At 42.2% G+C, this 14,447-nt stretch overlaps 2 protein-coding genes across 3 annotated transcripts in view; one reads left to right on the forward strand and one right to left on the reverse strand.

Moving 5' to 3' along the window:
- Positions 1 to 2,349, forward strand: part of LOC131882963 (actin maturation protease-like) — a 9,656-nt gene extending 7,307 nt beyond the window's left edge. Inside the window, exon 3 of the mRNA XM_059230256.1 lies at positions 1,605 to 2,349. Within this exon, the coding sequence (XP_059086239.1) occupies positions 1,605 to 2,286 (682 nt within the window). The 3' untranslated portion in view covers positions 2,287 to 2,349. The remainder of the gene's footprint in view (positions 1 to 1,604) is intronic.
- LOC131882962 (neuroligin-like protein glit-1) lies at positions 2,290 to 10,226 on the reverse strand. 2 transcript variants are annotated; one of them, XM_059230255.1, is made up of 13 exons: positions 9,663 to 10,226; positions 8,703 to 9,590; positions 8,083 to 8,614; positions 7,234 to 7,380; positions 6,885 to 7,162; positions 6,434 to 6,731; positions 5,756 to 5,918; positions 5,491 to 5,678; positions 5,216 to 5,425; positions 5,060 to 5,142; positions 4,364 to 4,562; positions 3,690 to 3,805; positions 2,290 to 3,192 (listed from the first exon to the last, which is right to left on the reverse strand). In XM_059230255.1, exons 2-13 carry the CDS (start codon positions 9,239 to 9,241, stop codon positions 2,514 to 2,516), a joined length of 3,432 nt encoding a protein of 1,143 aa, XP_059086238.1. In that variant the 5' UTR covers positions 9,242 to 9,590; positions 9,663 to 10,226; the 3' UTR covers positions 2,290 to 2,513. The 2 variants fall into 2 exon arrangements, with proteins under 2 accessions (XP_059086238.1, XP_059086237.1); XM_059230254.1 differs by having other exon boundaries at positions 8,703 to 10,226.
- Positions 10,227 to 14,447: the final 4,221 nt, after the last annotated feature.

Genomic DNA, 14,447 nt, shown 5'->3' on the forward strand with positions numbered 1-14,447 from the left:
GTTTTGTCATTTTTTGACATTACGTGGGAATGATTTTCCTTTTCCCACTTTCCCAGAAAACAACATTATTTCGAGTATTCAGAGTCTTTGAGGTTTTGACAGTGTCAGTTTTGTTTGGTGGGAGGAACTTAGAAATAAGTTAGAACGACTATCGAAAAAATATGATCAAGCCTCAATGTACAGGTTGTACATTGTGTGGTTGTCTTTCATTAGCTTTTCAGATATCTTGATGTACTGCATTATTTTTATATGATCCAACAACAGCGGGAGAAATAAACCCGTGTTACAGTTGCCGAGCAACATAAAATGATTGCACTGGAGTCCAAGTCCTCGCGATTCTTGTCACAAAAAAAACAATTGCATTCGAAAGGGAGATCATGCCCATCAAGTTTATGTTCACAATAGGTCTCTAAAAGTGCATGTAGTTATAATTAGCTCATTGGCAATCCACTGCCGGATCTAAATGAAATCAATGATGCCTAGACTCCCTAAAGAATACTTCCATGGCTTTATCCATTAGCTTACACAAGAGTTTATTCACTTTGAAAGAGCTATTGTCTGGCCGCCCTATCTTACTCGCCACAGAACATAAAGCAGACAACAAAATACGAATGGTTAATGTCATTTTGGAGTACATCCAACGACCACAGGGAATTTATTGTAATCCATGGAGACTTTCAGAAAAAGGAGAAGACACCGGAGGAGCTCATTTCAGTTTTATTTTTATCAAAGAGTTTTAATGATTGAATTATGGAATAGAAGCGGTGGGTAGTATACCTTTCTGGGGTAGTAATAACTAAGTACATAACATTCATATTTATCTACTGCTAAACATCTAGGCTTTCATTACAAGATTTAAAAACTGTAGATTGATTCAGTTAATGTGTGGTATCATGGAATCTTTTAAATAAACTTTTTTTTGCTCCTGAATCCTGATTCTATACCTTATGGTAGCATCCCTCAAAATTGTTGACGGTTCGACGTATTGGTATTCTCAAGTAGTTTAGCCTTGTCAATTGCCATGTTCATGTTCAATCCTCCATTTACGGGTATCTTTGTAAAGTCCCAGTACATTCAAAATTGCAACGCATCATTTCATTACTTTTAGCAAATAGAATTATTTTTGACCTTAGAACACATTATTAGCGTATAGATCCACCTGGCCCTTGAAGATGATACCGATCTGTGGTTGAAATTCAAGAACATGACAGTCCATTTTAAAAGACATCAAAAGATTTGTATGCACGGTTGAAAGTTGCCCAGAAAGACGAGCAGAGGACTTCAAAGTTGAAATTGCCTGTCCCTTTACAAAAGCACGTCTTATTCAACGAGTTTATTTTCGTTTCAACGTTCCTAAGCTTTTTGTCTCCAACAGAAGCTCATATTTTGAAGTTTCCACTTAATAAGATTTAAATTATCCAGACAATATAGAAAATTCAAAAGAGAAGCATTATTATTTTCTTAATTTAAGAAATATAATTTACTGCATGGCCACTATCTTCCCTTCCCTCCTTGCGTCCCTCGTTCGTGCCACTTAAACATTCTAGGTTTTTCCTGACTTCAAAGTCTGTTGAGGATCCAAATTTATTTCAGTTCTCTTTCAGATGTGGATTAGTTGCCTTGACCATGGCCATGACAGCCTTGAATCCCTCAGGAATCATTTCCACTTTAACAATTCTCGATAAGGCAAGATCAAAGGGAGTGACCAAACATGGAGAAATGTTTTCTGCCCAAGCCTTAGCAGACCTGGCTAATGATTTTTGTACTCTGGCAAAGGCCAAAGAAGAGACGATAGCTATGGTGGACTCGAGTGATATACTGAACAATCCTGTCGAGTTAATGAATTTCTTCATAGCGGACGAAAAGAGTCTCCTTTTGGTTCCTTACGACTCCGACTTTAATCAACACCCATGCGTGAAAGAGGGGAAACGAGCTCATTGGGCCATATTGCTGGGCTTTGTCCTCACTGCTTCAGCGGATAAGGAAACTGAAAGCATTGACTGCCAACAAATTAATGAAAATGTTTCGTTGTTGAATAACGGTGCTGTCAATGCCAACTTTTGGGCTAAAAGTGAGTCGTCCGAGCTTAAGGTTTTGGCGCGACAAGGGAAAAGTTTGCGCTTGTTCCTTTTTGATCCAAGAACTTTATGGACGAGCAACTACAATCTCAAGGCGTGGGAACCGACTCAAGAGGATGAGAGACACTACGTGTTGCCTGACGGTGGAATTAGCGAGGGTCTCAAAGGCAAGCTTGTGAAGCTGATGCTCAAGGCCAGAAACAAATAAAAGTGAATGTTCAATTCTCTTTATTTCGTTGCAATTGGAAAATAGTGGAAAAATGTTACAGTCTCTTTGTATTGTCACCAACAATTGTATTCGATGCGAAACATGCCCAAAGAATTAGGAGGAGTGGTACCCGCCGTGCAGGAACCCTGAGTATTTTTTTTACTGCAACAACCCTGAGATCAAAAGCAGGTTCCCACAACTGGCATCTCCTGTCAACATCAAATAGGTCAGACGGCAGTGGACGACATGTCTTTTCTTAAACTAGACTGGCTCAAAGGCCGAGATTGACTTTGGTTCATGCGTCCGGGCACCAGATGGGCCCCCCCTCTAGGCATACCCATGGGTTGATCCTCTATGGGGTACTTCCTCGTTACACCAGGCGAGGCTTGTCCCATGTAGGGCATCTGTTGTTGGGAATGATGCCGTGGCATCCCTGCTCCCATTTGACCATTCGGGTTGCTCATTGGGACCTGCAGGCTCATGGCCGAGGGCAGGGAGTCATCGCTTGTATTGAGCATCATGCCATTATTGGATGGCATGTTCTGATAGCTCTGATGATGGTACATCTTTGGTGTGGGTGGCAGTGGTTGATTTTGAGGGTAGCCTGATTGAAGAACCGTTGTGGAGTTCATGCGCATTGTCGTTGCGTTGGACCCCGCCATATTGGCGTTACTGAAGCTCGGTTGAATGGGAATGATGGGTGTTTGCGGTGGAAGAGAATTCAATACACTCCCATTCGAGGCTGGGTAATGATGTAGGGACCCAACGTCTGTGTGAATAGTCTCGGAATGGGGAATTTGGGATCCCTTACCCACGGTATCCAAACCAATTCCACTGCCTTTGAAATCTGGTGGATAGCCCCTCAACGAAGCTGTTCCATCGTCGTAATATCGGTCTTTCAGCTTCCTGAAATTGGACATGAAAATTGAGTCTAGCCTCAAGGGATTGCCTTCAAATATGAAGATTGGATAGCATTGGAAGTGATCGATATCCACTTTTTTAGACTTCTAGTTGCAAGGCATTATTACTTAGTCAGCCAGAAATGGTCGTTTGTTTTTACAAACCTCGATGTACTTGACTGTATTCTTAGGGTTGAACAACTAAAGGGCTACGCTGGAATTTTTAGCCATCTATAGTACTTGAGCTCAAAGTACAACAACCAAGTATGAAAGACATCATTACAGATATGAGTATGACCATTGACTACAGGGTGTTTGAGGAATATGATCCTACTTAAAAATTCAAAGTTTTCCATCCCCTCATTTGACGGATCAAAACCAACGGCATATAACTAGTTTGGTTCATGACCATTCGATTGACATTAATCGTCATAATACATGAAATACAGGATGATAATGATGAAGGATGATAATGATGAAGGAGGAAATGTTCCATTCACTCACCTGGTAGCATTCCGCCACAAAAGGAAGCAAACAACGACCAAGACGATTAGGAACAAGCAAAGCGAAGATATGGACCAAAAAGCCTTCTGGAGTGGTGAGTCTGGCTCCCACCAAAACTAAAAGCAAACAGAGGTTAATGCAACAGACAGAAAAAATGATTACCGAGTGTAAAGAGGCTGAAAGGCATTTCTCGTGATTGTATCAACGATGAATCCATTATGGCTGCTCATCATGAAACTGGCTCCTGCTCCTTTGCTTAGATACTTTCTCAAAAGTGAGGTGATCATTTGGACAAAGTCCATTTTATCGTTCAGAGAGATTAATGTTCGCATCTACAAAAAGGGACAAGGCAAGGAGCTCTTTCTCCATAAATCTGCATTAATAATTTTACATTTACTGTACGTTTTCATTGGTTCATAACCTTTCTGTGGCTTTTGAAAACTTTTTTGCTGCTACAGAAAGCATAATGTCCCAAACTGTCAAAACGGAGGAATATTATTTAGGAATGATTCATGTTCCAAATACGATGTGGAATCGGTGGATCTAGCGATAATATTCACTTATTCGCCATAGTATACCGAGCCAAAGATCGACAATCATCAATGGAAAGCCGTCTTCGTACTTCCTTTCATAGTTCTCTCGGACTCATATGTTGGTGCCTTAAAAAGACTCACCTCCGTGGTTGGAGGATATGTTGGAGTGATGTAACCAATGACACTTGGCAGATATTCTGTCCAAAAAGCACATTCCCGTTGTCGATAGTTCCATAGCATGGTGGAATTTTCTGTCGTGTTGACGGCCAGAAAGTGCAGAATTTCACCTTTCTTCGTGTTGTCCCAGTGCACGCCCAAAATGTGAGTAGGTGTAGGTTTTCTGTTCAAGACATAAAGTGAAAGTGTGTGAGAAAGGACATTTGTGCATGTTTTGGAGCCCCCTCCAAAAGTGGACTAACAATGTAAAGACGATGATTTACATATTTAAATATCCAAGTGTTAAAGAATATGGAGGCCATTTATGTTAGTATTTATACATAATACTTATAAGATATTGTGCCGAATTACCAAGGATATTTTGAAAAGCGGTAGATCCTTTTTATGTTGATAAGAATTCGTATGTAAATCTCTTGGACTTTGAAATATGATTTAAAAGCCAACCGGAACACATTTTAGTATCAGGATTTAATAGTAAATAAATGAGTGAACTGCTAGAACTTAATTTTGCTTTGGATGACCATTTTTGACAAAGGTAGGTTATTGATTTCCTAGACTTGTCAAATGGTCAATTGTTGCTTCTTAAACTTACAATCAACTTTTGGAGGATTTTTTGCCATAAAGAAATTATCTAGTTTCAAACAGAAAAAAGATACTCACCCATACCAAGAAAAGTTGGAAAAGGCATAGATGAAAAATTCACTCATGTTGCGATCACCTTCAGTCCACAGATTGCGGCTCACCTGAGAAATGAATAAACATTTGAAATTAAAGCCACTATTGTTGATCATTTGAGACAATCCCAATTGTTTTTACCTGCTGGCCTTCGGGGAAGAAAACTGGATCCATGAAAGGCGCTCCGGTCAAAAAGAAATGCTCCAAATTATGCGTTATTTGTCTCCACCAAGGTAATCGAAGGGCTTCCACCGTGGTATTTTGTACATACATAAAAGTATCCACTCGATTATCGACCAAAGTCTTGACAATTGCGTCTTGAGGGGCTCGGAAGTAATAATCTGACCAAAACTGGAGGGAAAAAATCCTGATGGGATGGTAACTCTCATAAGGTCAAATCACAATTGATGCCTTACGTTGATGAATTCTTCACGAATGTGACTGCGGTTGTTTGGATCAGGATAATAGGTGTACATGTATTTGATGGCATTAAAGATTCCCTCTGGGTTCAAGGTGTAATTATATTGGTTGATGTGATCTCGGACCATCACGTCAAAGAAATCCCAACCCACATCATAGTTGGGAGCTAAGGACTTGTTGTTATCTGGAAATATATAGTATGGGGGCCATGTCTCAAATGTCATTCGCATGTGGGATGAAATAGAAAGAAATACAACTTACAGAGTAGGTACGATGCGTCATCCCTCGAGACCCCAGTGAGATATTGGAGTCTTGGATTATATTTTTCCTGTTGATAGAGCTCTGTAACCAGATCCGGCAAGGCCATGAAGTCGTCAGACACCCATTCCTCGTTCCATTCGTCTTCAGGCATTGAAATGTTCACCTATGGAATGAAACGAGATAATCTAGACTGTCTGTCGTATTTGAAGAGAGGACTTGTCAATGTCAATGATTGGATTCGATCACCTTTTCCAATCGTCTGGCATTTGAGTCTCGAAAAAAGACAGTACATTTACTGAAGAATAGGATACTCTGCCTCTTTCTCCAACTTCTCTTCCCGTTTTAGATGCTTCAAATAACAAATATAATCTATGAGTAAATTTGCTTCTGCGCAATTTAATGCATAATACTATTGCTATGAAATGTGACCTTTCATTATGAGAATGCGGAATATTGGATAACTAATCTGGTACAAACGTTTTGCCACATTTTCCTCCCCAAAAAGTTTAATGCAGGACAAAGCTCGCTCATTTCGAATTCAATTTCGTTCCCCCTGGAACTTGCATAAATTTCCATTTGTTTCATCTATTGCTCATCTGTTAACAAATTGGTCTTTTGCTATGCAAGCTAGACCGTTACTACAGAGCGATCTGAATTGAAATGATGATGGATTCATACCTGCACGACTGGCGCCCAAGGCCATGTACCAATTTCAGGTTTGAACTCGATATTTGTCAATTCTGCGGCGGAGCGACCTCTTCGAACACAATCTACCAATTTCCACGAATTGTCAATGGTACATCCAACTCGTTCCCCAAACACTAAACTCGTGTTCATGGCTCGAAACTTGTCGTTGATTGCCGCCCATTCGGCAACTGGACTTCCACTTATCGCTATGACACGTCTGACCATATCTCGTGTTCTTGGCATCACTGCCAGGAGACCGGCACTCGCAGCACCAGCACCCGGGCCAAATCTGTAAAGTAGTCGTGCAAAAGTACAGGCTACATAAATGATGCACTTCAATTTTGCACCCCCATTGATGTTGTAAAACAAAACCAAGTAGTACTGGCATCAGAAACATATTCCATGATTTTTTTCCCATTGATATAAAGTACAAAGCACTTACACTGTGATTCTTTCTCTGTCTCCTTGGAAACTGTTGATATTGTCAGACACCCATTTCAAAGCCATGGCTTGGTCCAAAAGACCATAATTGCCAGGGGCATGCTGATCTCCGGTGGAAAGAAATCCCAAGGCCCCTAAACGATAATTGATTGTGACCACAACCACTCTTCCCCAAGCCGCCAATTGTTGGCCAGGAAATTCGTTCCCTGATCCATGCGAAAACTCGCCTCCATGAATGTAGAACATAACGGGGAACAATTGCGATTGCCCAGATTTAACCTAAAAGTTCAATTTCAATGACATTAACTAAAATACTATTACTTGCATCGGCTGCGACCTGGAAGCCTTACTGTCGGAGAGAAGATATTGAGATACAAACAATCTTCGTCCATTAAGGGGGCATTTTTGGTTGCTCCGACAAAGCGAATTGGTTGTGGGCAAACCGGGGCCCAATCCACGGCGTCGTAACTCTGCCAACCTCGATGAGCTCGGGGAGGCTAAAATAGAAAGGACATAAATCAATTAGCTACTTCCCTTGGTCTCTGTAAAATTGAATTAAGCTTGCGTGCCAGGTATTTTTAGGCTTGAGAGAAATACACTACGCTATCATTTTTCATTAGACGAACATTGAGGCGGACTTCCAGGTGAAGTACGATTCCATTTTCATTTGATAGCCATTAGGAATAATATCAGTTTAGATACGTTTAAGGGTTCCTAGGGAGGCGTAGATACTTAAGGTTTGTCTTTTACTGACTTTCATCGTCTCGAGAAGACAACAGTTTGCTAAACAAAGTACTTTGTCCAAATTTAGATTCATCTTCTTTTCATCCTAAAAGCAGTTTCTCCCTGGTGTTTTTCTTGTTGAAAGACAGTGAGTGCTTCAATTCGACCTTAATTGAAAAGTGTTATCATGTCTAGCCATACAATTTATAATGCATTTGAGGATTCGATCTCACGGATGATAATTGAAAACCCTTCACTCGGGAATTCGAATAACGGAACGATGTAAACGTTAAGATGCTCGTGCAGAGTGGAAAAACACGTCAGTAGAAGGCTACAGTGACCCTGGTTACCAACACATTTGTCGGAAATAATCCAAGCAATCTACAGAATTTCAATCAAAAAAAACAATGACGATTAGTGGCTACACTTTTAATCATTCTCGTTAGCCACACTTTCTACATCGTCCAATTTCTTACCATAAGCCGTGCTTCCCCAGTTGGCGGCTGGGCGTAAGGAATCCCCAAAAAGACAGTGACTGTGGATTTGACTTTATCCACATTGGCCACTCCGGGTCGTTCAAATTCAGGCACCCTGGGTCCGTCGTACAGGTAAACGTAGAACCCATTCACTCTGCCGTAGTTCGTGCTGATGGTCACATCTCGAGGGAGATTCTCACACCCTGGTCGACACTCGCCCTGAAGTTCCGGGAGCCACCCTCCCAGCACACCGGGCACGGGTAAGTCATCGGGATCATAACGAGGATCATAGTTGGGATCACGCAATCGATCCGTTTGCCGATCAGGGAAACGCTCGTAATATCGATACTTAGAGTCATATCGATCTTTGGGGATGCTCTGTCTGTTGTTGTTGTACTTGGGAACATTCCGAGGGTCTTGATAACGAGGGTCTGAGAAACGAGGATCATTTTCAGGATCGTAGGTCCCGGGGATGCTGTGGAAACGTGGATCATAGCGATTCCCATATCGATCTTGGATATTGGCTGGCTCCCTGAATTGAAATACAGTACGGGAGGCCATAAAAAATGATGAATATTGTCTGGGAAATAGAAACTACCGAACTGTGTAACTATTTTTACCTGTAAGGTTGTCCATTAACAAATCTGACTCCTTCTCGGGTTTCCTGTTGTTGGGGAATGCGATATCGATTGGGATCGTCAAATGGGTCCCTCGCGGTGGTTTGGGCTACCAATTTTTGAGTAGGCCTCAAAGTTGGATTGCGGATGGGTGATTGTGTAATGCGCTTGTCGTAGTGGTAACCGCTACTCTGGTTATTTATTGGATAACCTTTTTGATCTTTGGGCGGAAATGGCTCATAAGTGAAAGTCTCACGGAATGCTGATCCTGGATCATTGTAGTTTCTCTTTGGAGAAGTATCGCTATTCCGATTGGGATTTGAATATGCCCGATCCGGATATCGTCTCTGTGCCGGAGGCTCATTGTCACTAACCACCCCAAGACCACCTCTTAAAACAGGAGCTTCATAGCTATTTTCATCATCAGAGGCAACCCGATCCGGTCTCTCTATAGTTTGAGCCCATGTCCACGATATCACCACACCAATAATAAGACACACATTGTGCAAACAAAAGACCCGTGGCTTGAAGCCCGGCTTCATTGTGGCACAGAATATCACGAACACTTGGACAATGCCATCCAGCACACTGAAATTCCAGCCAAATTTGGCTGGTCCTGACCCCGGATGACACTTGATTTCTCAAACTAAATCGTGAGAACCCAATCTTGGCAGAATGAAAGAATCAAAACAACAGGTTTGGGCGTAGAGTGGTTCCTGTGCCTGGCCTGTCTCAACGGGCATCGGGGTCCTCTACTGGCCCGTCTTGCACTTTGGCTTTGTCAGATGTGCTCTCCTTACACACACACAGTCAGTCACTCACTCATTCAAGCCTCAAGCACAAACACATTTGGCTTGGAGTGCAACGGCACTCACTTGTCGAGTTTTGTACCTGGATCACAAACCAAGGAGACCCCTTATCAAGGCACCACCGTACCATGTGGAAGAAAGAGACGGATGATACCTTGGTCGCTTGTGGATTCTGTAGTTTGGGGGGTGGATAATAGTCTTCGATCAAGACATGGATGATTATTGTGCTTTGGTTATTGTCTGTCTCCAGTTTTTTGAGACAGAAAGAGGGTGTTGTTGTAAGCTCCTCGAGTGCTAAAATACAAACTAATTTGATAAGATAAGATAAGATAAGAGATTGGAGTATTAAAATAGAGATATGAAGCTCGCGCATGAATAAAGGCTTGAAATGTGGAGATAAAGTATGAGGAGAAAATTAAGGGGGTCGTTCAAGCTTTTGATCCATTATTCTACTCAAGGATATTTTGATAGAAGCTATTGGGGATTTCTTTCTGCTTATGACATGAGTAAAACCGAGATTAATTTACGTTTACTTGGAATATAGATTAGAAAGGATCTCATGCTTCATATGAACGGTCTATCAAGTTTGAATATCTCATTTCAAGAACTGAAAGGCATTTCTCCTCTAAATGGATGAAGGATGGGAAGTTACATTGCCAAAAAAGTTTTCTTGTAGCTTTACGAGTGCAAGCCGTCTAGGAGGAAAAAGTGGTTAAGTTGAATGAAATTACTCTGTCAAAATCAGGATTATTTCCCCGCAATAGTCCTTTATCAAATCCTTTGATCAGTGGAGTCTTGCTCAGATTAAGAACTTACATGCGTGGTATTTTAAACACTATAACCTTGCAAAACATTATTGATGAAAAGGACCAATACGCTTAGCTACTACTTAGATTTAAATCATAATGTGACGTACTAAAGTCATACCGAGTGATATGAAAACCAAATGGTCCTGTTTTCATCAGTTCCAGCTCTAAAATTGCCCCCATAAATCTTAACTCAAATGCCTTAGTGAAAATAAAATATTCTTTGAGCCTGACTTCTAAATACCTAAGTGTTTTATTATTTGCCTTAAAACGCTCTATAGTTTAGTTTTTGGACGATGCGTTTTGCAAATATAAGGGTTTGACGGGCACTTATTTGCGGACAATACTGAAATCAATAGTGAAAAAAGTTTCATTCAATAAGAAGCTACTAAACGTTATGGGCCTAGCTTTAATCTCATATATAATATCATGCTTTTCCCGAAAAAGGAACTGAAATTGGTTTTGCCTTTTGGCTTTCAATCTAATAAGCATATCAAAGGCTTCAGAGCGAGGGGTATCAACCGGGTTTTGGAACTGAATGTCGCCTTTCCAATCGAAATGGGCAGTTAATGGTTGTTGCCAGACGCTTTGGAAGTTTATACCACCTAAATCAAGATCTTTGGCAGATTGCAGCGATGGTTTCGGGTGAGGATTTGGAGGTGGCAGATTATCCGAAATGGCACAAAAGACTGGGCCATTTGAGTTCATCAGGAATCCGAACTCTCATTAAAGGCGCGATGGTGAATGGTGTGGGCTTGGAGGGAAGTCAACCAGACCTAATATGCGAGCCATGCATAAGCGGAAAATTGCACCGGTTGGCGTTCCCTAAAGAATCTGAAAGAAGAGCTTGTGAAAAATTGGAGCTCGTTCATAGTGATGTGCGCGGAAAAATGGACGTACCTTCACTGAGTGGTGGAAGTTATTTCGTCACTTTCATCAATGATTTGACCCGGTGCGGTTGGGTTTATGTCCTGGGAGGAAAGGACGAAGTAATAGAAGTTTTCAAGAACCGGAAAGTCATGGTCGAGAAGGCGTCTGGGTGTGTTGTGAAGTTGATCCGGAATGACAATGGAGGAGAATATGTATACAATCAGTTCAAGCATTTTCTGACATCTCAAGGCATCAGACACGAACTGACTGTCCCGCGGAACCCTGAACAAAATGGAGTGTATGAAAGGCTGAATCGAACTTTAGTGGAGGCAACGAGTTCCATGCTTTCTGACGGAAATTTATCCCATCGTTTTTGGGCCGAAGTGGTAACCAGCGCTGCTTACCTTCGAAATAGATACCTGAAGAGAGCAGTGCCTGTAAAAACTCCCTATGAGGTTTGGACTGGTCTATACCAAATCTTCAGCATCTGAGGCGGGTAGGCTGTATTGCCTATGGTTTAGTAACCAAAGAGATGGTACTGGACTGGACTGGTACTGGACGAGTATCAACCTCCAGGTGAGACGCATGATGAACAGGATTCGCACATTCCGATGGAGGAGGCTGAAAAACAATTTTGCCCTGACCGTGAAGATACACGTCCCAGAAGAGTCCGGACACCTCCAGATCGCATTGGAGAATGGATTTGCTCGGCAATGGTTCAAGATCCAACATCAGTCAAGGAAGCTTTTGAACGTGATGATGCTGATAAATGGCGGGAGGCAATACTACTGGAGCTTCAGTCATTGAAGCAGTACGATGTGTGGGTTTTGGTGGAAAAATCAGAAAATAAGAAGATTGTTGGGACAATTTGGGTTTTCAAAGTGAAAGAAGACGAGGCCGGAAACCCCGAAAGATATAAAGCGAGGCTGGTTGCAAAAGGTTTTAGTCAAAGTCCGGGACTCGATTATGAGGAGACTTTTTGTCCAGTGGCAAGGTTTGAGACGATTCGGGTTTGGCTTGCCATCTCCGCTACAAAGGGGTTGAAATTTCATCAAATGGACATTGGCTCGGTTTTTCTGAATGGTTAGCTTCAGGAGGAAATTTATGTGCAACAACCTGAGGGTTTTGAAGCTCGGCGTAATGGCGTTGAGTTGGTCTGTAAGCTCAAGAAAAGCCTCTACGGGCTGAAGCAACCGCCATTTCAAGATGTTGGAATGTGATGCTGGATTCCGTTCTCAAGACCATTGGTTTTGAACAGACCAATGAAGACCCATTTCTCTACCGTCATCTTGATAAGGAATTGGTCTACCTGGTTGTGTAAGTGGACGGTCTGGTGATTGCGGCAAAGAACGACTTAGAAATTGGCAGCATCAAAAGGTGTCTGTCGGAACGTTTCCGACAGAAAGATCTCGGAACACTATCATATGGTGTGAGTGTGGTTCTGAAAAGACTTGGAAAAAGTGTTGCTATCCCCCTCGCTATGGTATTCAACCAATCCTTGCATCAGGGAGTGGTTCCCCAGATGTGGAGGAGAGCTGATATTTGTCCGCTGCACAAGGGTGTAGATAAAAAAATTGCAGGAAATTATCGCCCAATCTCGCTGACCAGTGTTCCATGCAAAATTTTAGAAGGCATTATGAAGGACCGCATAATGCTACATGTTGAAGAAAATACAATCATTTCGGATGATCAACACGGTTTCAGAAAGGGAAAGTCGTGCTCGACCAATCTAATCCAATTCAAAGAGTTCCTAACTGGTGCATTAGAGGATGGAGAGTCAGTCAACGCTATTTACTTGGACCTTGCAAAGGCATTTGACAGGGTTGACCATGCCATATTGATAAGAAAACTCGAGCTTGTGAACATTCCGGCCTCCGTCATTTCATGGATCCGACAGTGGTTGAGGCATCGACAACAAAGAGTCGTTTTAAATGGAGAATTTTCATCTTGGAGAGATGTAACTTCGGGTGTTCCTCAAGGAAGTGTTTTGGGGCCAGTTCTCTTTCTTTTATTTGTGGAAGATTTGGGGCGAGATCTCTCGTCAAAAATCTTAAAGTTCGCCGATGATGCAAAGCTCTTTCGGAGGGTAAACTCGTTTGAGGATCACTCTTGTCTCCAGGGAGACTTGAATTGTGTATTGGAATGGGCGGAGCGAAATAAGATGGAGTTCAACGTGGCAAAGAGTTCGGTGATGGTATTTGGGAAGGAACGTGTTCCAGCCATTTACACGTTAAATTCTAAAGTGATTCCGTTGGTCCAGACACAGCGCGATCTTGGAGTGATCTTCGATCCCACCCTGAAGTTTAGCGCGCACTCGTCCTCCGTGGCTCTAAAAGCAACCCGTATGTGCGGCATCCTGAGACGTCATTTTGAATCGCGAAGTGCAAAAACCTTGATGAAACTATTCACAACCTATGTGCGCCCTTTGCTTGAGCATTGTACTCAGGTGTGGTCTCCATTCCTTAAGAAGGACATAGTAGCAGTGGAGCGAGTACAGAGAACCTTCACCAGACTCTGCTTTCCAAAAGAGCGGAACCTCGCGCCAATTGAGCGTTTGAACGTACTGAATTTGGAACCTTTACAAGTGCGTAGGCTTAAGTGTGACCTTCTCACTCTCTTTAAGATTCGTTTGGGCCTAGTGACAATGGACGAAGAAATGTCTCCCGTCCTTGCATTGCTGCGAACACAGCCCAAGCCCCGTTCCAGGTTCATGAGAAGCGTTCCTCGAATAGATCTCCCCGTCATAAGGAACACAATTCGCTGGTGGTGTTTTAGTGTGCGAGTCTTGAGAGTATGGAACGAACTCCCCCTGGAAATCCGGCACTGTGTTAGTGTTGGGGACTTTCGAAATGAGCTCAGTACCTACAACTTGTCGCCTTACCTCGTTCATCAATGTTGCTAGTTGCCGAGTCCATAGAACCGTGATTCTCAATTTCTATTGTACTCGTTCATTACTGTCGTCTTTTTTCTCCATTTTTCTACCTACTCATGATCATTTATATAAATATAAATATTTCATTTTTGACAATACTCTTTATGCACCCCAGGGAGTGCTAGAGTCGTCTCAAACAATAAACAATATTTACTTGGAATCAAGGTTATACAAGATTTGGATGCAGGCGAGATATGGATTGGGCAACCAGTGTATGGTTTTCAGTTGCTGAAGAGATCCCAGATGGGTGAATCCAAACCCGTGGACACGCCAATGGAGACGAATGCCAAACTGACCAAGGCTCTTCCCGGTGAAGAACCAGTCAACATTG

The sequence above is a fragment of the Tigriopus californicus genome, chromosome 7 (assembly GCF_007210705.1).
Source record: "Tigriopus californicus strain San Diego chromosome 7, Tcal_SD_v2.1, whole genome shotgun sequence".
NCBI lineage: Eukaryota > Metazoa > Arthropoda > Copepoda > Harpacticoida > Harpacticidae > Tigriopus > Tigriopus californicus.